The 23381-nt window shown below is 40.2% G+C and overlaps 1 protein-coding gene across 1 annotated transcript in view; it reads right to left on the bottom strand.

The window, feature by feature from the left end:
• Window positions 1-23381, bottom strand: part of CLNK (cytokine dependent hematopoietic cell linker) — a 57963-nt gene that overhangs the window by 14782 nt on the left and 19800 nt on the right. The window contains exons 2-11 of the mRNA XM_054203489.1: window positions 20938-21009; window positions 19874-19923; window positions 14590-14627; window positions 11870-12032; window positions 10026-10105; window positions 9675-9720; window positions 6821-6849; window positions 6458-6477; window positions 4987-5115; window positions 1893-1920 (exon numbers count right to left, since the gene is read on the bottom strand). Of these exons, the coding sequence (XP_054059464.1) occupies window positions 1893-1920; window positions 4987-5115; window positions 6458-6477; window positions 6821-6849; window positions 9675-9720; window positions 10026-10105; window positions 11870-12032; window positions 14590-14627; window positions 19874-19923; window positions 20938-21009 (655 nt within the window). The remainder of the gene's footprint in view (window positions 1-1892; window positions 1921-4986; window positions 5116-6457; window positions 6478-6820; window positions 6850-9674; window positions 9721-10025; window positions 10106-11869; window positions 12033-14589; window positions 14628-19873; window positions 19924-20937; window positions 21010-23381) is intronic.

Raw genomic sequence — 23381 nt, 5'->3', positions numbered from 1 at the left:
TTAATTGCAGATGTAAGACATTTATTGTTCTTGGGGGCGTTTTCATATTTGGTTTGTAATGAGTCAGTATGTAGGACAAGACAAAGCTTTTTGTGTTAAAATATTATCTTTCTTGCCAATATAAAATTTTGTAGCATTAAATGTTAATTGCAATATTGCAATCAAACCATGTTCTGTAATGATCTTTCAAACTGAAAGAGTTTCTAATCACGGGAGGAGTGAGGTTTGGGACAGCCTCCCAGTCAGAACTGTGGAGAAGAAAAACTCAAAGGATTTGAAAGTTAGAGCTAGACTATAGATTTGTGCTACAACCCGTTGTTGTAGGAAATGGCTGGGCTTAACTAGCATTAGAGATTCCTTTCTTTCCTCTTTTCCCTCACAATGAGATTAAAAAAAGCAGTACAATAAAAATGTATTAGTGCAGTAAATAGACCATTCAGTAAGAAACACAAAATGCCATAAATTACAACCTATCTCTGAATTTTACAAACATCCTTTAACACTCTGCATTATTGTGGGGGCTGTATCTCAATACATCTTATAGGAAACCACTTGTCAAAACTAAACCCCTTTATTGCTAAACCCATTTCCTCTGCCTTACTTCATTGGCCAAAGTAGAAAGTGAAGGAACGTGTTAAAAACTTTTTTTACAGAAACTGAGAAAGAAAAATCACTTGCCTTTACCACTCTGTGTGTAAAAGTTACTGCTTTCTGCTTTATATATGCCTATAGGTCCGTTCCTAGCATCGCCTCTCTCGGGTTTTGCCCTCTGCCCATAACCAACTGGTGCAGGGGTTGCTGGAGGAGAGGTGGTCAGCTTGGAGATGTGGGGAAGGAGAGGAGAACCCTTTTAACCTCTGTCAGACAGGAGAACTCAGAGCTGCTGCTGCTTCAGCATCGCTGGTGTTGAGACTGTACATGTCTCTGTGGTGACTGGAGCCTAGAGCTGCCCTTGGTGGAGCTTTGCAGACCGGCTGTGAGGAAGGTGGGTTGTGAGCTGGAGGGCGGGCTCAGTGGGAGAGGAACTGGGGGATATACTGGGGTTTACTGGGCTGCCCATAACTCAGGAGGTTTGAGGAACTAGCAGAGAGGGAGCTTGGGCAGGTGGGCTGTGCTGTGCGGGGCTGTGCTGGGCTCAGAGGATGGCGAGGACCATGCATCCCTGTGGCTGTGGTCCCAGCCTCGCTGGGCAGGGCAGCGAGGGGTTCAGCTGGGGGAAGCCGTGGAACCCCGCAGGTGCCCGAGCAGCAGTGTGGTGGCCCCCTCAGTCGCCGATGGAGTTATTTTGCAGGCAAAGCTGCCATTTGGCTGAGGTGGTGGAATTTTTTTTTTTTTTTCAAGACTTGTGAGAGGCCCTGGGGGAAGGGGAGAAGGGAGCTGGGGGAAGTAATAGGTGAGGTTCATTCTGGGTATAAAATTTGTCAATTCTTATTTCTCTTATTGAAAAGGATTATCTTAGTTTTGAGGTAGCCTTCTGTTTACATCACAGTAATGCTACTACGCTCCTCTATTGACCTTATAATTTCAATTTTCTGCTTTTAAAAATCCATGTGGAATCTCTGTTTCTCTGAAAGAACCTCACCATTCGTAGGCATCCGCAGCGTCTGGCCCTTACGAGATATGCTTTTATGTAGGTAATTGAGAAGGTAGCTTTGCACTGTATGCATGTCTTAATTTCTGCAAGCAACTTCAGGAACTCACCTGCCATTCAGAGAGTAGTGCTATTGAAAATACTGCACACATTAAAGATGGATACACTTATTACCCAACGCTAATATGATTCTTATAGTATTTTTACCTAATAGGCTAAAATACCCTTACAAGAGAGGATGCACAGCCATGGAATGTGTATGGTTTTTATGGTTCTAATATATACAAAGACAATTACTTACTTCGTTTAGTTCCTTAACAGATAGATGTCTGGAAAAGAAAGAATTATATGCAAAACATTTCATTATCATAAAATAAAAATCACTTTGAGTACTTAAATACTTTGATTACATTATCACTGAAAATTAATAGCCCTTGGCAAGGGAAGGATTTTATTACAGAAATTCAGAGACTGGTTATTTTTTTTTACATAAATTATTTGCGGGAGAAGGTTATGGAGTTCCATAAAAAAGGAATAGCATCCACTGAATTCATTATAGTAAATGAGCAAAGTCTTTGTTAAGGATTTATTCTGGGAGGAGGGGAGAAGAGATATGAATGATTTTCAGATTTCTTCAACGCTTTTAATCTCGTGCCAGAAAGTCTTATTATGAACTTTGAAGTCAGCTATAAATGGAGGTGAGTTCCTTGAAGACTGAAGAGTTTCAAAAATGAAACATTCACAGAGGCAGAATGGAAAGTGCAGAGGAAAGGAGGTGCAAACCAGGAAAAGAGGAATGGAGACTGCTCTCATGGTCCTGATTCAAGTAGGTGTTTAGGTACTTTTCTGCCTTCTCCTGATATGCCTGACCAACAGGAATCTCCTTTCCTGAGAAAGTTTGTCAGAAAATATTCTCCCCTCAAAAGGGACAACGTATTGATTCTGACATCTTTTGTTAGATGTCCTCATGATGAACACTCATGCTTTTTAGCAGCACACATCTCTTAATAAAAGAGACAGAGGACCAGATTTTAGAAGTTATTTAGTAACAGAAAGTGTGGATAAGCGTCTAGTAGTTTTTTGAAGGCTCCAGGATTTAGTCCCCGCGTAGCTGGCCTCCTGGACTGAGAAAATAGGGCAGTCAGTTATTTTGCTAAATCAGCCAGAGAGAATGTACAAGGAAGACACAGTATAGAAAACCCTGGGAGCAATTTTTCAACGCCGGTTCAGCGAGAAGCCGTCTCTTCCTTGTGCCTGTGCTAAAAACATCAGCATGGAGGGTTAAAGAGGAAAGAAATTTGGGAATGATCTGTTAGGGGAAAGTTTCAGGAAGGCTAGGAGAAAGTAGAGGAACCGTTTTGGTTTTGGATAGTTGCTTTTGCGTTAGCTTCTGCAGTTTGTTGGCAAGGTCGTTATTTGACACGTGAAAGCCTATATTCAAGACATTGAGTTGCGTGGTAAAGTTAAGTGATAATAAAGGTGATCCCCACCATGAGGGGATGTGCCACTCCTATGGCCTGCTTACCACAGGCATGTAAAGTTTAAATCTCACCAAAGCTTCTAACATGCGTTCCAGGATCCTACGCACGCCTATATATTTTATGAGGCTATTTATAGAGTGTATAAATAATGATGTGTTTAATTTTATAAGTCTTCCAAATCTTGTTGGAAAACAGGACTTGCACTGCTAAATCACGTCTGTGGTTTGACAGCTTTGCTTACAGTCTAGCAGATAACGGCTGTAGCGCCGTACTCCTCCACACTGCAGCTCATACGTATGTTTTCTCCTTACAAAGCTGTGACTGGACTGAAGACGAGTGAGAAATATTTGGAGTTTAATGTTTGTGTGGGAAATTTGTGAAGTGCCTTCCCCAGATCATGTGTGGTCTTAGCCTCTTACTCATGTGATTTAAAAAAAACCCAGTACGATTAAAAAAACCCAAATCTATTAGAAATATTTTGGTATCTATAACTGCAGTGTGGAGTTTGGTGGTTATGATTTTTGCTGCTGCTTTTTAATTCTAGCATAAGAAATGACATGCATTTATACTATAGGTTTTGGTTCTATAATAGGGCCTTTCAAATCCAAGTGCTTTGCATACTGATGTCTGCTGGCAAACATGGCTTATAACAGTTCTCACAGAGATTTCAATATATGTGCTGCCCTACTGAGGGAGGGGATCAGTCGTGGGATTTGGAACTTCGCAGCTATAGGTCAGGTCACGAGTATGAGTATGAAGCTACTTCGTATTAATAAAAGGTCTTACAATCAACAGCTTTTGGAAGCTAATCCATGAAAGAACTTAAGCATCATGCAGGAAGAAAAAAACCACCATACTTAGAGCTCGCTCCTGAAGTACATACTTAACTTTAAGCAGAAGATTACTTCATTGATTTATTTGCCTTCCCCCCCCCAATGGGATTTGTAGTGACCTTTGTAAAATGAAGCAAGATTACATCCTGATGGACTGAAACTGAAACTACTTATGGAAGGATGGGCAGGATTGGCACAGCTCGGTTTTGCCCACACTTTTGGGTGCAATAGATCGAGAGGCATTTGAGCATTATGTGGCCCCTGGATGTGTGTCATTCCTCTTCCCAGCAAGTTTCTACCATCATCCCCATTTATGAACGTCTTGTTTTGGTCACACAGCAAGAGAACACATGCATCTGGTTATGTGGCAGCGAGCAGCATACATACACGCTCGTCTGACTAGATAAGTGTGTTACGTGAAAAAAGCAACCAGTCTCATAACCTGACATATGCGTATGCTTGGTCGTACAGCCGGACAGAAGGGGTTTGTGCTTCAGGGCTTGGTGCCCATACACACTGCCATGTCAGGATGTTGAATTAACACAGGTGGTGTATGACAGAGGAGGGCAAGATGGAAAGGGCAAGAAGCCACTTGTAGCCTGGATTCATTCATCTCATGGGCTGGAGCAAGACTTCTGGATACAGATTAGTCATTTCTTTTGCTGAATGTAACGTCCTTGGGATGTGGAGTGTATTTCTGTATCTCTGGTGCGGTCAGTGTATTTCCCCGTCGCTTGATTCACCAACTGTGCTAAGCAAGTGCAATTGTTTTTACTTAGAAGTGGTGGCAAAACCACTGAATGTTAGTAAGAAAAAGTAGGAAAAACCTTAGTGTTCGTGACAGTTCTGCCTACTTTTTTACTCCTTTACTTCTTTGCCATTGTTTTAGCAGTTTTTTCTTTAAAAAATGCTAGTGTCACATTACACTAAATACCACTTCTCTCAATTATTCACAGCTGTCTAAAGAATAACTTCTTTTTTCTTAAGTAAAAGCAGAGGTGCAGTGGAGGTAAAGTCTCATGGTTTGACCAGGGAGAGTATTTTGATTCTCAGGGAATGAGGATGAGGAATGCACCTGTACCTTGTGACTTTTGCTGATATTGGAAAGGTGTGAGCTTGGCTGAGCGTTTTCCTCGTGTGAAAGAACTGGCTGCTTATCTTCGGCTCTGGAGGAAGTGGCTGATATTGCTTTGGCAGTGTCTTCAGAGGCCTAGAGAAGTCAAAGGAGAATTTGAAGAACTATTAGGGAATAAAGGAGGCTCAGGGACTGTGTTGCAAGTGCAAGCACAGGAAGTAAAACGCTGGAACTTTCTGAGAGCATTTCAGTGCATTTGTGCTGAGTTTAGCTCAGGTCCAGGAGCTTCTTGGGGCCCTTCAATAGCAACAGTAATTTTGGATAATATTCTACATTTGCAAGACATTACTGCGTTACGTGCCACTTAACACCGTTTCTGTGCGCTTCACTAGTATGTGCCAAGTACAGCTCTCCAGTGTTGATGTTTGTGGGTGGATATGGCTGTGCATAAGGCCCAGCCAGGGAACATGCAGTTCAGACACACAGGAAAAAATGCCCTTCATCCCAGAAAACTCACAGCTAACACCTGCCCAGGGTTTTCCTGGCAGCTGTGGGCACGCTCTGCCCATGCTCTGAGACCTGCCAGTCATAGCCCAGCTTCAGCTGGGAGAATAAAGAACCATTCTGGTCACCATAATGCAAATAGAAACAAATAGTGAAATATGGTGGAATAATGAAATAAGAATGTTCTTATTTCTGCACTTTTACAGTTTTGAATTTGTGAAGCTGCGCTGTCCTTTTATGGTCTTACTTAATTTTTTAATTTAAAGAATAATCTGAATATGTCTGTAATGCGAATCACGTGTTAAACTTGTTTACAACTTTTATGGCAGTCTTCTTATAGGCACTGAGGAATAAGCTTGTCAGTCCTGGATGACTTTTTGAAAGGGTGTCTTAATTGTAGCAGTTATTGTTTAGGGATGAAAAGATCAAGAAGCGATTAATTATTTGTTTGTTGGCATATAATAGAAAAATATATTCATGGAATAGAGCTGGGCCCATCTTCTATGGGAGTAAGTGGCAATATTCCAGTTGATTTCTATGGACATGACTTAGACTTGTAGTTAAAAATCGGCAGAAAGATTTAAAAGGCAATTAAGTCAATATTATCATGGTGAACAGAGCCTAAGGCACCAATACAAATTGACGGAAGATTTTTTTTTTTTTTTCCACAACAATTTATACCTGGGTTAAACCACATTCAAGATTTCTAGGCTTTTGACTTGGTTGTAGGCTCAGCCAAGTTCATTTTAGAGATCTGGGCCTGAGCCCCAGCTGTCAACACTAATGACTCATGTTTTGCTCTCCCTAATTTCACTTCAGAAGCTAAAAAAGTCCAGACAGAGCCAGGTAGTAAAAGGATGCTGGCTCACTTCCAGTCATCTCGTTACCATGAGTGGTACAGGTGGACATGAGCGTTCATTAGCACTGAGTTCCCGGAGGAACCACAGGTAAGTGATCTCTTATGTGGTCTTACCGTGGGGGAGGCACAGGGTTCTGGAAAAGAGAGGAAACAAAAATCTGTGTAAACTTCTTTCCTTGTTTTACTAAGAGAAATGTAAAGGGTTTAGATTAAGCAGACATGCCTGTGTCAACAGTTAAAGGGTTTGTGTACTCTACAAAACATAACATCATACTTTAATATGCCATTTTAAAATCACTGAGGGGTAAAAGATATCTACATAAACCATGAATGCAAATAAGTGAGATAACGTAGGACTGCAGATAGGAGTTCTCTTATCCTTTAGTTAGTGCTAGCAAAATTGCAGTGAGCTTTTAAAAATATATTCAATGGCAAAATGACCTGTAAAAATTCTAATTGATGAAAGATTCTGCTTACCTGGGGTCCATGTGTTTTCACTCTTTCTCCTAAAGACAATTATTAACAATTGTTAATAGAGTGCTTTCCATATAATTCACAAATAAAGGCATAACTTTATTCTGGTACTGTTGTTATTATTGGCAGTCCAGCCCCTTCCCAGCTCAACCTCCAGAACTCTTTGCTCCAAGGTCATGTTTCTCTCTCCACACCTAACGTCCTACCTAACATATCTGCATCTCCATAACATTTCCTGCTACCAAATGGGAAGCATTAATTTCTGTGAACCTAGGGCTGGAAGCTTCAGAGGTTCAGTAGGAGGTTGGTGTGTGTGGGAATGAAGGCAAGTCACAGCCTAGACCTGAGACGGAGGTCGCTGGACAGCATCTCCATTAGCTGTGCCGCGTGGAGGCCAATGGGCTCCGCATGAAGCTTGATGCACCTGGCGTGGATTTTGTTCAATCTGTACTTCATTTAGCCTTTTTTAAGGATGGATTTTTGGATGGGTTCAGATGCAATTTGTAACTCATTCTCAACCATTTCTGCTTCTCTCCATATAAAACACGAGACTAAGTGTACTTAGATAATTATGGCAATCATAGAAGGGTTGAAAATCTTGTGCTGTAGCCAAGTAAATATTTTTAATATCACTCACAAGCAGTCATTTTATAAGAGACATAACTAGGAATTAGTTAAAGTTAACGTAGGAGAAAACATGTATTTTTGTTTTTTTTCAACTTAAAATATGAAATGAAATAAAATCATCATGATACTTGACAAAACAGTGAACTTTGGTTTTACTTCTGGCTTTCAGAATGAAACACTTGAGGGTAATGTTTATTCAGGCATTGTAAATTTAAATATTGTTCAGAGTCTTTATATATATGCTTATCAAACTGTTCAGGATGCATTTTTTGTCTGTTTTGATTTTTATATAGGAATTTAGAAAAGTCTTTAAAATTGAAGAAAGTAAATCTATTTTTTGTTTGTTTTCAAATTTAACAAAATACAACTGATTATTTAAATGAACATAGGACATCTTACTAATAAAGAAACCTGTTTTACTCTATTTGCACTAGATTTTGATTTTGAAAATATTTTCATAATTCTACGTAGTGAAGTCCTAACTAATGCAAAAAGACATGCAATGTATCTTAAGTTCTCCTTCAAGTAAACCATAACAAATTTATCTGAATAAAATAACAGTACTTGAAATGTTTAGCAATTCTAGAAAATAACAGCTGACAAAAAATTCTTCTGTGCTGTTCATGCCATCTGGTGGCAAAGCCATTTAATAGCACTGGGTATGTAAAGATACATCTCATAACAGTGGAGTTATCTAAAAATAATAGATTCCTGTGTAAACAGTATTAGCTGAAGATATACTAAAACAAAGCATAAGTTGCAATCTCACACAGCAGAGTTTACCTGCCTCCACTGTCTTTGGTGCATCTCTCTTAACGCCAGCACAAATCTCAACGAGGCAGACAAACATGTAAATCCAACCTACTAAACCCTGGTGGAATTCGAGGCTTTGGCTAAACTGGCAAACTGTCAGTGGGACCTTTGCTACCGATTTCTGCAGGTTTTGAAGCTGGCTTACTCGAATTTCTCTCAATTCAGCTTTTTTACAAGCTACGTCAGGGTTTTCTCAGAAGAGTCAGTCTAACCTTTCATTTGGCAAACTTTATAGTGCTTACTTTCTCATAATCTGGAGGAATTATTTGGCTCTATGTTTTGTATTATGGTATGAACTAAAAGGAAAAAAAAGAAACAAATTCTATTTTGCATGGACTTCTTTGGTTATTTTTCTGTTGATCTTACTCTCTGAAAATCAGATGTTCCAGCAAACATAGAAAGGATCATGTTTTCCTGGCTTGGCAATTGCATTCTTTTTGACAGTGTTCAGCATACAGTCCAAAGATTTGGAAATGTTAAGAGAAAAAAAAATACCATTTCCTTTCAAGGTTAATCAGATATTTTGTCCTTCAGTAGTTGACTTCATGAGATACTGCTACATCTAAAGTATCTCAAATATAAAAAAGTATACAGAAAAGTATATAGAAACCTACTTTTAAAATAATCTTATGATTGAGTGAAACATTCAATCAAAGGACTAATAGCTGGACACCTCACTAGGCTCTTGATGAGTAAGGTAGCAGTCTGTCTCCAATTTCACCACAAAAACCAAAACAGAACAAACAAAAATTAAAGGTACATTTGTGACTGAAAATTATAGCATTTTGAAGCAAATTTACAGTTAACAGTAAAGCAGTGGAGAAAAAAATGTATACTAGGTGATATACCATATAATTAGCATATTCTTAGTAGGAGAATATTGTCAAACAGCTTTTGTAAATAGTTACCCTAGGATGTAAGTCCTTAGTAGGAATTACTGAAGTTGATATTACTATTTAAAATTAGCTATTAGATTACACTTTACAATATATTCATACAAGATGCCTGAGAAGGACAGGGAGCCCAAAAGCATGAGATCATGAGAAAGAGAAGTAAAGCATAGCAGGGATCTTGAAGCCTTTGGTGTAACAGTTCAGGAGACACAGACTTCCCCTCAATCCTTCTCTTATGTCCTTATAATTGTAGGGGAAAAAGAAAACTTGATTTTTAAATTGAATGGCTTTTTTCTCTCCTGGCTTAAGAAACAGGGAGCTCATGAGGTAAAATATATCTCCTTTTGTAAATAATTACTTTGATGTTAGGTAGTTGAAACATTATTGCAAATTTTGTAGTATGATTGTGGCTGCTGTTCTGAAACCCATGTCTATTCTATCATCCGCGATCTCTGCTTATGTACAAAAATTGAAACAATTTCTATTTCTGATTGCAGAAAACGGGTGGATATTTTTTATTATACCTCTAACACTTGGCGCGCTCCTCCCCTCTAGAACAGGTGTGTGTATCTGTTAATAAAACAAAATAAAGATGTGATGTTACTCATCATCCTTGAAACTATGGCTAGTAGACACAGCGCTGCTCTTGACTGGGATGCCTCTAATACATGGTGGGTCCCCAGCAGTCAACAAGTGAAAGCAAGTGGTGAAAGCATTGGTGCAAAGTGAAACAGGAACGGCTCACATGAACTTGTGCGACCTTGTACAATCAAGTATGATGCGGCTAAGACTTTAAATAGACTGTGCTTAACTTTAAATAATGTTACAGAAAAGGGGAAATCTGTTTGTGACTAGGGCTTAAGATCTTTACTTACAGCTGAGTATTGAGGGGGCTGAGATGTGTGCTGGTTGTTGGCTGAGGAAGTGGTACCTGAAGGCCTTAAACAACGTTTATCTGTAAAAGAGGAAGAAAAAGCAAGCCTGAGTAATTCAGCAATACTATGTTTTGAGAAGAGGAGGTTTTAATGTTCAAAATATGTTTTTCAGATTAGATCTTGCCATTTTTATAGCCTTTTAATTTTTCCCTTTTCAGAATTTCCCCATTATTTCAGTAGCTGTATTGAGGACATAAGCGTGACCCTGGTAATAGCTTGACGGTTAACCTCCTCACTGGGGTTAAAAAAAAAAAAAAAAAGCCTTCATAAGCTGATACACAGTTTAGGGAGACATTTGACCTAAACTGTGAATAGATTAGTGAATTTGTTTTTTTCATCTGAACCTTTGTTCTTGGCAACGCCGTTGTGGTGTTCCAGTTTTGTGAGGGGCGGGGGGGTAGTTTTCTCTCTAGAGAGCTTTTTAATTTTCACTTTAGCTTTTAATAAATACTGCATCCATGGCCATCTGAAAGAAATGCACAGGTTGTACACTAGCATGGGTTTTCGAGTCATTAATTTTATATCTCAAGGGCATTGTTATTTGTCTAGGAAAGATGGCAAAATGGGATGTTAGCATCGAGTTTTGCCTTTTTGAAATACATTTTCAGACCTTTCCTTGCTCTTGTATCCTGCCATGTTATAGTTAGTGGGCATAACACACAGGCAAAAAACAGCTTTTTGTTTAATGTGGTTTCTCTGAAATCACAAAACAAAAATGGGGTCTTTTTGGTATTTCAGGACAGTCTTACATAAACAACAAAACATGCTGACTGAAAGTCTTCACTACTAACCAAGATAAAAACAGTATTTGGAATTTATTTCAGATTTCCAAATAAAATATGCAGACGAGTCTTTGGAACATAACGTAGAATATCTGGATGTTCAGACTGATTGTGATCTGCTCACACACTGCTAAATTTACTCAAATTAAAAGCCATCTATTTGTTTAGACATCAAACTAACTCCCACAAAAATCAGTAGAAAAATCTTTGCTTACTTTGATGTGAACTGATGCAAGCTTTCATACATATATTGATCTTGTATTTTCAGATCTCTTTGGTTTCCAGCTTCCATTCTTCCTCATCTAGGATTTCCCCCCAGTTTTTTAATGATTTAAATCCTCCACAGAGTGTTTATAATGGCTTTGAGCAATGGAGAGCCAGGATGATATTTCACTTCCGTAAATGGGATATTAATTGGCTATGTATGTTTGGGCATTAAATGTGACTTAGAATGGCTTTAGTAAACCAAAACTTGATTAATGCAGCTATCTTGCAAGGTTAAGAATGCCTGAGAAATACACTCCAAGTAATTGCTTATTATTCCTATTGAAAGTGGCAGAGAATGCCCTTAAAAAGAACGCTACATTTCTTCATCTGCACATTATCATCTGGAGGAAGGTTTCGTGTGTTTTTTAATGTTTTTCATCTTAAAGGGTTCTAGGCCTAAATAGTAGTGTGCTTTTCTGAAATGGTTGTGGTTTTGATCAGTCAGTTTTTTGCACATTCCAGGTGGGATGGGATCATAGAATTTCTCCCATGAAGGTAATATTAAAATTACAAAAGCAGCATGTGATTATGAATTTAACATAATCGAGTGGAAATAAGGATAATTGTTGAATATGAAGATGCAGACAAAGCTCTTCTCTTGCTCCGGCCCACCAGTGTTTTATTTTTCAGTTGAACCATTTCATTTTAAAAAATATCTGGATTGAAACCCCCAAGTCTGTACTGTTTGTATTTACCTCTGGGTTTGGCTCACTTTCCACAGACAGCAAAATTTACCTGCATATTCAGATTCTTGTAGAGGTTTGGCAGGAAGGATTCTCAAAGCATGGATGGCCTCCAGAGTGGAAGAACTTACAGTCTCATAATCGCCTTCTTCCTCCTCAGGTACCTTGGAGGAAGATTGTAGGTCACTCTTGCCCTTCATTGTCAAATCTTTGTTCTGGATAGAAGAATAGATACACAGATAATACAAATAAATTTAAGTTTGAGATTAATTTCAGATTTGGAAATATTTGGTTACCAGAACCAGACTATTTGGGGAAATTTTCTGATGCAAATTGAATCCTTGGAAAGTAGTTGAGCAAGGCTTTTGAGGATCCAAATTTTTGACTTAGATTCATAAAATAGCTATTTGGGAGACAGTTTAGGTCTCTCTCTGAATTTGGCCCGTCACCACTCTTGACACGAGTGTGCTTAATTTTATGATCATTGCAGACATTTGAAATGGTGCCTTTCATTATAATCACAGAATGATTTGGGTTGGAAGGGACCTCAAAGATCATCTGGTTCCAACCCCCCTGCCCTGGGCAGGGACACAGTCCACTAGACCATGTTGCTCAGAGCCTCATCCAACCTGGCCTTGAACACCTCCAGGGATGGGGCATGTGGTATTTGTATTGTACTGACTGTTTAAATATGTCACTTGCAAGAATATATTACCTAGCTCATCACAAATGTCATGCTTTAAAATAAAAACATGCACTGTTTTTGAAAATTTGTGCTAGCAAGCGTGCAGTCCACATGAACGTGACAGCAAGTACGTATTGAACAGTGGAGTCCACAGAAATGTGGTGCTGGGAGTGACTCAGGATATCTCTGGATGCGTCTACATGCTTGTACTAGGTTTGCTCAAGATTATTTTCTGGAGTCCTGCTCCACCCTTCATACTCACTGTTTACATGCTGGAACATAACTGCTGGCTTCCTTCAGGAGGAGACGTGCACAAATAGTGCAGAGCTGAGATTACTGCCGAGTGAACTCAGCTGGGGGCAGCCAGTAGCTTTCTAAGTTATATTTTGCTCCTAGAGAGAGCACAGGTGCATCCACACACTTGGATCTTTCCTGATGTTTGTTTTAATCTCTTCTTGAACTCTAGTAATGGGGAATCAATAGCTTCCTGAGGTGTCTTCTTCCACTAGTTAACTGTCCTTTCAGTTCATGCTTTTTCTCTTGAGTGCTACAAATTAAACCAGTTTGTTTTACCCTCCAAGGACGCTTAAAAAAAAATTGATTACTATCCCCTTTATTTCAACCTTTATTATGTTTAATGCCTAAAACTATATTTCCTTTTAGTCTTCTCACTAAGCAAGTATAATTCTGTAAAGCTTTCCCGAGTTGTCAACCAACTTAAGACTTTGAACCTCATATCCCCAGTGTTACTTTCCTGTGAACTCTCTCCAGATTGTACACATCTTTATTAAAACATCAAGCAGACCTCCAAGAAGTGTTCTTGACAGTACATTTGGGGTGAGGTTTGCCTTTTTATAACTAACTGTAAATAAAAAAAAAACCCACCACACCCTAGACGGACCCCAGCAGGATACATGGGTTTGCAGGCTCTTCTGCTGCATAAGCAGACTACTGTCAACTAGGCTGAGGGTGGATACTTTTTCAATCAATTCTGCAAACACTTCACACGTTTTCATCTAGACCAGGTTTCTACTTGTGAGACTGTCTTCTGGGAAATGTCAAAGACCTAACAAAAACCAAGATATACCATGTATACTCTTTTCTTTCTCCCCGTTACAGTTGTATTTCTGACAGGAAAGAAATTACTTTGGCTTGATGAGTTGAAGAGATGTTCTTCATGTAGAAATGTTTTACATAATCAGACTTATTATTTCCAAAAGATGCTTTCAGACTGACTTTGTTTAATAGTCTCTCCAGGTATCCAATGAACCTCAGGATCTGCTTGCTTTCTTGTAAGAAATTGAGGTTACCGGTGTTCTTTTCCATTGCTTTAGGAACTTAGGATTCCTTGGAGGGTTCCCAAAGATAATCAATTAATGTCTCAGAAATTACTTCAAATACATCCCTAAGTGCTTTAGCATAAGTAAATATTCTCCTGGCTGTTCTTGCCCTGTTCTACTCTGCATTATTACTGCCTTCTGGTTGGTATTAATTCCATATAGCGTCTGACTGTAATCAACCTTTCTATGAAACCTGAAGCAGCCAAAGTATTGATTGCATCAGCCTTCTTTAGTCATCCTTTACTTGTTCAAATTGCTTATTAAGCAGTAGACCTGTGCTTTCTTTTAATCTTTCTCTGACTTGTTAAGGTATTTGCAGTCTTTTCTTATATACCTGAGCTGAAATTCAAAACCAGCTTTCAGATACAAATAGGAAGACACTGAAATGTGTACTGCTAGCTTTTCAGCTTTCATTTGCACTGGTTACATATTAAACCTTGAGGTTCATGACTTCCGTACTTGTTCAGCTTGACTTCTGTTATTTTCACATGATTTTATGATAAAGGTGCATTTTTAGATTCAGACCATAAATAGAGACTTGACTAGTGGGTGAGTCACTTCTCTAATCTAGCTCCCACTAAAACAAAGCAAAATTTCTTATATATACTTCAAAATTCTCATGTTTTATTTTGCATTAACAACCAGCGAGGATTATGTTTTCCGTTACCAGTGTTATAGCCAAGATGATATAAACACACATCAAGAAGGGGGGGGGGGAAGTTTTAGGAAGAACATTGTGATACTTACAAAATGGTAGGTATTAGCAGGAAGAGTCCTTCTGTTTTCTGTATGAAATGGAGAAAAAATGTCAGCAGGTGTCATTCTGTAGAAAATGATACAATAACTAATAGCTTATATAAAGGAATAAAAATCTGTCAACAGCACAGTATTTTACAGATACTAAAACAAAGGAGATGAAGCAAATCCACCCGTGAGTTTGTTGACCTATGCAGTGCATAAGGAAGTAGCTGCGTGGAAATGGGATGCGCAACCACTAGCATGTCTAAGCACGCCCACAGAAAATACTCAGAGAAGGATGTGCTTCAGCTCCTCTCTCTCTTCTGAATTTTGATGCTTGGTGCAGAACTGTAAGGGCTCACCCTGTTGAGCTTGGGGATCCTGGCCTGGAAATCCCTCTTCTGAATAGAAATGTATTGTGTTCCTTTAGTGGCAGAAGAGAATCTGACCTCCTGCTTTCAGACTGAACTGGAAAATGAGTTGTGCTGATGTCTTTTCTGTAGTAGCACAGCACTTGCCCAGGGAATTGGAGTCCTGGTTTCAGCTTGAGAAGTTCCAAATTCACGTTTCCCAAAACCGAGAACGCTCCAACTACCAGGCTATAAACTCTTCTAGGCAGTGGCTGGTCTGCCCATGGAACGTGTCTTATGGAGAGCATGAGTTACAGGGCCAAAGAGCTGGTGGACAGGAGAGTGTGTTTACTTGAGAAAAGACTCACAAGTTCTTCCCTTAACCTGATTTGGACATTTGATCCAGTGACTGTTTAATGCAAAACAGCCGTGGTTTGTCCTTTCCCAGTACATGCTCCTGTTCTGGGCTCCTGAAGCAATCCTTGCTTAGGCTGCCTGTAGCCTCGCAAATCTTGCGTCTGTGGCTACACAATAGCCTGATTTCAAAAGCAGAGGATGAAGTTCCTTCTGTTACGCCTAACCTATGACGTATGATTACAGCACGCTCTAATGCTTAGGAGGAAGGGAGAATTGTGGACTGAAACCCTTTTACGCCAAGGAAAGAGTTGAAACCAGACCCAGTTCTTGCCCAGGTGTTATACCCTGTGCAAGTATGTGAAAGATGGGCAGCAGCCCACAACCCTCCCTTCCAGCAGTGTTCTGAAGGAAGCCAGTCTTCACCTTAACAGTCTCTTTACATTTGCCACTATTCTTAAGTTCTGAATACTGCATGAGCCTGGTATTGCAGAGTTTTGTATACCCCAGCAGATGGCATTGAATGTTCATTTATTCAATAGACATAGTACTTTTATCTCTCCTCCAAGCATCATTCACGGGGTGGGGGGGGAGGGAGAGTTATTCATGCAAACTAGTTGTCTGGTTTTCTCTTTAGATATGCTGGTGCAGATCAGGAGAAAACCCAGTTAAATCAATACTATTACCGAGGGAGATGAGAGGATAATGAGGTGGTACCGATACAATAATGAAAAAAGGCAATCAGTGTCTTAAATTGTAGCCTTTTTACTTCTGTTAGTTTAAAAAATGCTCATTCTATCTTCCACAATAAGAAGTGAATAGCAGTGGTAAACATCATGCATTTCATGGCTTGATGCTAAAAGGAGACTGTTTGACACAAGTCTTTGGGGTGATTTATTGCTATCCAACATTGGTTTACAATTTGGTGTCCGGGTTAGTTTATTCTGAGAGAGCTGGCAGATGTTATCGCTAGACCGCTCTCCATCGTCTTTGAAAAGTCATGGGGAACAGGAGAGGTGCCTGAGGACTGGAGGAAGGCTGACATCACTCCAATCTTCAAAAAAGGCAAGAAGGAGGACCCAGGGAACTACAGACCAGTTAGTCTCACCTCTGTCCCTGGGAAGGTAATGGAGCGACTCATTCTGGATGTCGTCTCCAAACACATAGAGGAACAGGAAGTTATTGGAAGTGGTCAGCATGGATTTACCAAGGGCAAATCATGCCTGACCCATCTGATAGCTTTCTATGATGTTATAACGGGTTGGCTGGATGAGGGGAGAGCCATAGATGTCATCTACCTTGACCTTAGCAAGGCTTTTGACACTGTCTCCCATAACATCCTCATTAGGAAGCTGAGGAAGTATGGGCTAGACGAGGTGACATTGAGGTGGATCGAGAGCTGGCTGAGTGACAGAACTCAGAGGGTTGTGATCAGTGGCACAGAGTCCAGTTGGAGGCCTGTAACCAGTGGTGTCCCTCAGGGGTCAATACTTGGACCAATTTTGTTCAATATATTCATTAATGACCTAGATGAGGGGACAGAGTGTATCCTCAGCAAGTTTGCTGATGATACCAAGCTGGGAGGGGTGGCCGACACTCCAGAGGGCCGTGCTGCCATCCAGCGTGACCTGGACAGGCTGGAGAGCTGGGCAGAGAAGAACCTAATGAGGTTCAACAAAAGCAAGTGTAGGGTCCTGCACCTGGGAAGGAAGAATGCCAAACACCAGTATAGGTTAGGGGCGGACATGCTGGGAAGCAGCTCTGAGGAGAAGGACCTGGGGGTCCTGGTAGACAGCAAATTATCCATGAGCCAGCAGTGCGCCCTTGTCGCCAAGAAGGCCAATGGCATCCTGGGCTGCATAGGGAAGAGTGTGGCCAGTAGGTCGAGGGAGGTCATTCTTCCCCTCTACTCTGCACTGGTGAGGCCACAACTGGAGTACTGTGTCCAGTTTTAGGCTCCCCAGTTCAAGAGGGACAGGGAACTACTGGAGTGAGTCCAGCGTAGGGCAACCAAGATGATTATGGGACTGGAGCATCTCCCTTATGAGGAAAGGCTGAGAGAGCTGGGACTCTTTAGCCTGGAGAAGAGAAGGTTGAGGGGGGACCTGATTAATGTTTACAAGTATCTAAAGGGTGGGTTTAAGGAGGACGGAGCCAGGCTCTTTTCAATGGTTCCCAGTGACAGGACAAGGGGCAATGGGCACAAGCTAGAACATAGGAAGTTCCGTTCAAATACACGGAAAAACTTCTTTACAGTGAGGGTGACAGAGCACTGGAACAGGCTGCCCAGGGAGGTTGTGGAGTCCCCTTCTCTGGAGATTTTCAAGACCCGCCTGGATGCAGTCCTGAGGGATGTGCTTTAGGCAATCCTGCTCTAGCAGGGGAGTTGGACTAGATGATCTCTAGAGGTCCCTTCCAACTCTGAAGATTCCGTGATTCCGTGATTCTGTTACACCGTGATCACCAGAGTCTGGAGGAACTCCAGCCCTCCCTCTCCTTTGCTTCTAACGCCTCCTTTGCACAGTGCGTGTGAAGGGAGAGGCAGCGTTGCCGCTCTCCTGCGGGCATTCCCTTTACATAAGGTGAATGCCCAAATATTTGCTCTGCGCTAGCTGAGGGCTGCAAACCAGCCAGAATCTGCTCCTCCTGTAATTTAAGAATGACATTTTGGTAGTGAAGATGAATATTTCATTCTGTCAGCTATGCTGCACATATGGGGCCTTCAGAATGAGAAGTGCTGCGTGCCATCCGGGTGGTGGAAGACGGTCAAAGAGGCTCACTGCTTGGGGGGAGACTGTTTCTGATATTTACTATATATATCACCCTGGAACATCCAGTTTCCTGGCTTCTGTTGCACTGGCTGTTGTACAGGGATGAAAGAGGGCAGAATCTTTGTGCCAGGTAGTTGCAATTAGCTGGACCTTCTGGCATCAATTTCACTGCAAGCTAAAGACCTACGGCTGGCAAGAGTCAGAGTCTTCTCAAGCTATAGGGACCGATCATATTTTATTCAGTCTGAAAATTTTTTTGATGCTTTACTACATCCTCTGTCAAATTAATAAATGGAGTATATAATATATAACAATAGTAAGGTGTTACATTTCTACGGTATACGCGTGGGTGTGCTTCTGCCAGTTGACAGAGAATGCCTGATGTCAAAGGACAAAAGGGAAGAAATTAATTTATCTTTAATGTGCGCGGGAATATAATTGCGTGCATTTTGTGGCAACCTCGCCTGCTTTTCATAGTGACCTAAAAAAAGTCTGTTCAAAAGGGTGACAGGTTAACAATTTGTACATGAAAACCCACGATCAGAAATGTAGCCCTTCTTTAAATACAAAAGCAGGAGGTAAATCTGTTCCCACTGACTTCCGTGAGCCTGTGAACACACAGTGGTTTTTCAGTCACTGTTTGTGGTGTTTCAGCCAGTAACAGAAAGCGATAAAGTATTGTGGGTTATATTTTAATAAACCTTGTGATCCTGACAGGGTGTCTCCTAACCACTTCAATACAAAAAAATGAGGCTGGAAATGCTGCAAGGAAGAACCTGCATAGCAGTTTTCAGAGTCACTTTTTTCTGTCTGGTACAAATGCAGGGTGCAAAAACTTGTCCTGTTAAGTATATTGGCATCTACCTCTAGCCTCTAGAGGGGTTAGGCGAGACAAGTAGAAGCTTCTTGAATTGCATAGGTTTCATTCCCAAACCAAGCAAAAGACCAGGCAGGCTTCGCTTCAGAGAATGTGAAAAAGGCACGTGAATAAATGCCAGTGTTGGTGAGCTTTTGTGATATGGCCAGCTATCCTTAGAGAATAAAAGACTTGCAATAAAATGATAGCCTGCTGCATTGTATTTTTCCAGAACTGCTTTTTCCAGCCATAAATATAAATCTTCTGTATTACATTGATATTGAATGTATTTAAGCAAACTTCACATAACACAATAAACATATGGTATACTAAATAAATTTATCTGGATAGTTGTGCCCTTATTTAGTATGTTTTGCATTAAATATCTCTTAGCTCAGCTACAGTTGTGAAATGCGGTATCATTTTTCCACTGACTTAAGTAGGAGCAGTGTTTTGCTTATGTGAAACCAATGTGATTTAAAAACATGCTCACTACTGATCATAATCTGTCATGGAATTGGATTTAGAGATCCTATGTCATTGTCCCATTTTTTTGGAACAGCAAACAGTAAAAAGAGGGGAATCCTTCATGAGTAGTAGCAGAGGAAAAAGGAAAGTTCCTTAGTTGCTTTCTAGAAGCCATCAGCCAACGTACTGTTTTCAGTACATCCTCCGACAAGAGGATGATTTATTGATGGCTTTTTGTAGTGTATAACATCACAAAGCCAACATCTTTTTTGGGCACTATGGAAGTAAACACCCTTTTGCTTTATTCATGAGTGGGTGTACAATTTCCGATTAGTGTATATACATTTCTTTTCCTATTTTCTTACAATTAATTTTAATTTTTACAACGTTCTGATCCTTTATGCCTTGCATGTTACAAACTGTGACTTGGAGTAATAAGTATGGTAAGAAGACATGCTATAGTATTTCCTTTTTCAGTACTGAGAGAATTTTACCTTTTGGATGTATATCCAGATTCATTACTGCACATATGTTTGGGCAAGATCTAAAGACATAAAAAAAGAAAAAAAAAAAACAATCCACTTTAATATTAGAAATTGGCATTGTTCTGTGAAACTTCTCAAAGAGTCTAGCTTAACAGAATGAGTGAAAGCTGCAAGGATATTAATTAAATTTAAAAAATGATTTGGCAGATTTGGAAATTCAACAATCTTGGGTCAATCCTTAGATTTTTGTTTATTTACAGCTCCAAGTTTGGTGCCGTTACAGAGAGCTCTACTCATTTTACAAACGTTCATTTTAGACATAAATATTGTAACAGCCTTATTGATGCTTTAGCATATTCAATATATTGTCCGAGGGATGAATTTGCTTAGGGAGATAGGAACTAAACCTCTCTTTTAGCGTGCAGCTGTGCCACTGCACATGGCTCCCTTCCCATTCTGCCAGCCAGCAGAATAAGTACAACAATTTCCCCTAGTCCTAATATGGTATTCTTCCAGCCTGTTATTACTCAGCCATAGGGAATATATGAGATATAGTGAGTGTGGAGGAAACACATAAATGGGTTTTGACTTTGGTGTCCTGGATGATGGTTGTCTCGCCATCACCCTCTTTACTCACTGGACCTTAGCTCTGTATCAGCCTGTCCAGCGACATTTGTGCATCGTTGCAGTAGCGGTACTTAGTATTCAGAAACAACAAGAAGAAATATTTTACAATCATGTGGCCAGGGATCACATTAGGACTGCATTAATCCACACTTCTTTTATCTAGTACCTAAGGATCCACCCTTGGAATTGCCGAAAGTTTGTGAAATACCAACACAAATTTTTGAGTTTCAACTGCCCCACTCTCAGAATTACAAGATAATTTAGGTTAGCAGCAGCTTTTGAACAAAGAGTGAAGCTCAGTGGTTTCCTGTTCAGTGAGCAGGCTGTAAACCACACTGGAGTCATCTGGTCTTTCACTGTCTGATGCTTAGAGCATGGACACATCAATAATAAAACTCTTATTGATGTTACTTATTAGTGCTTTGAAAAGTAATTTATTTACTTACTTATTTTTTGGCAAAGTTGTCTTCCTGCCGTTTGAATCTGCTGGGCGATGTACTATCGTCTTCCTGTTAGCTCTGACACAATTGAACAAAGCTTACTGTCAGCAAGCAGCAGTAAGTGGGGAAGAAATGTGAGTTGAAAAACAAGTTTTCAAATCTGGGAAATGCATATATGTAAACGATTCCCTTCTTCTCTACCTCGAACATTTCCATCCTCTGAATGTTTTGCTGATTTTCTTGTTGTTTTCAACTATTTGGAAAAAAAGAACATCGGTCTCCTGCTGAGAGAATGAAAAGCTGGAAACTGAATTCCTGCAGCCAGTGTTTGGTTTCTTTAGAGCAGGGTATTAAACTCTTGTAAAACTGAATAGGAATTAAAACGCAGGGGCACCTATCCAAGATCTCTATTGCTTGTAAAATACTCACTAAACACCATCGATGTAGCCATCAAAGTAACAGAGATCAGTTCTCTTGGCCTCTCTACTTCTGGTTGCTCTTGAGCCTGCTTAGAAACACAGCTCCTTATTTTACTCATGTAAAATAATACTGATCTGTAAATTCTTGAAACAAACATTGAGATGATTTCAACTTTTAACCTTTGACTGCTAGAGACTTCGGTGCTTGCAGCAAAGGAATTAGGATTATCTCACCAAATAATTCCTACAGACTGTAAAGATGGTTGTGTTCTCTTGAACAATATCACTTGGGCCTACTCCTGCCCAAATTCCTGTAAATGCATTGATCCTATAATAAGTGTTGTCAAATCAAGTTTCAATTTTTCTTTATAAACGTGCCCCCAAATCCTATTTAAAAAACAAAACCCCCACTTTAGTCGATATTTGAATGTGCAATTAATTTTTCTAACTGTCAGTGTGTAAATACCAGAGGGCAGAAATGCAGAGACAGAAATTTTAGAAGAGTGCATCTCCGGAGTTAGTGTGAGAGGTGTGCTTGAACAGTTGCTGTAACTGTAGAGGATTTTGATTTAATGGTTAAATCTATACTGCTGAGTTATGTCCCTGGGACATCAGGAATCCAAACAGGTAACTGATTTCTGTCATCTCTATGCTCTTTATCCTTCATGTATTTTGAGGACATTTTTTTGTCCTGTGAAAGAACAATTTCATTCTTTGGAAAACTCTTCCCCCAGGTCCCCCTAAGGCAGTGTGTATTACAAATGCAAAAGTCTATTGCACCTGAATATTATACATACAGTGAACATAATTTTTGTGTGTTTGAATTTACTGCATCCCTCCATGATCCTTCTGGTGGCGAGTTTCCCAACATGCACCTGAGAGTGACCTTCTGCATGTTCTCCCTTGCCTGCAGCAGGGAACTATTTCAGTCTGTTCAGTCTGATTTTGTTTGCATGTGAGATGCAGCACTGAGGTTGAATGAATGCCTCTTTTGCTGGCTGTGTCCATAAGTCCCTCAGTACGACAAATGCGTTACTGGTAACTAGCAGCATAAATGGCTGAGTACGGAAGTACGGGATTTGTCAGGAATTTACTGTGGGTTCAGACTGTAAGGACATTTGGCACCTTTTGGGTGATCTATGTTAATGAAAACCCCACCTTGCCTAAAATGATTACAAAAAGTCTTTTTCACCATTTCTGCTTTAAAATACAGCTCCATTTTTAAAATCCCCACGTCTACTTATAGGGCCAAATCATTTTTCCTTCCTGGGACTCTTTAGCCTGGAGAAGAGAAGGTTGAGGGGGGACCTGATTAATGTTTACAAGTATCTAAAGGGTGGGTTTAAGGAGGACGGAGCCAGGCTCTTTTCAATGGTTCCCAGCGACAGGACAAGGGGCAATGGGCACAAGCTAGAACATAGGAAGTTCCGTTCAAATACACGGAAAAACTTCCTTACAGTGAGGGTGACGGAGCACTGGAACAGGCTGCCCAGGGAGGTTGTGGAGTCCCCTTCTCTGGAGATTTTCAAGACCCGCCTGGATGCAGTCCTGAGGGATGTGCTTTAGGCAACCCTGCTCTAGCAGGGGAGTTGGACTAGATGATCTCTAGAGGTCCCTTCCAACTCTGAAGATTCCGTGATTCCGTGATTCCCAGAATTTTCTTCATTCTCTGGTCAATGCTGCAGGAACACTGCTCCCTCCTTCTGCAAAAAGGTGGGACAATTTTTGTATGCAATTTAGGAAACTTTCACCTCTCTTAGCTTAGAGAGAACGGGGAATTTCATTTAACTGGCTGTGTTCTATAACTTTTTCCATTTAAGATACTCATTCCAGACTGACCAGGTACAAAAACCTAAATTGTGTTTCCATGATAGGTCAGTTTAGTGGCACAGACAGAGCAGCAATTACCCATTCAGCTCAAGAATCGAGTTACATTATGTATGGCCAGAAGACATACTGGGAGAAAAATTGAGGGTAGGCCTAATTTTAAGTGATGATTGACCAATATTTAACTGCAGACAAATTATAATG

This window comes from Rissa tridactyla, chromosome 5, assembly GCF_028500815.1.
Source record: "Rissa tridactyla isolate bRisTri1 chromosome 5, bRisTri1.patW.cur.20221130, whole genome shotgun sequence".
In the NCBI taxonomy this organism is placed as follows: domain Eukaryota; kingdom Metazoa; phylum Chordata; class Aves; order Charadriiformes; family Laridae; genus Rissa; species Rissa tridactyla.
Note: the sequence above shows the minus strand (reverse complement) of the source record. Positions and strands in the feature narration are given on the sequence as shown.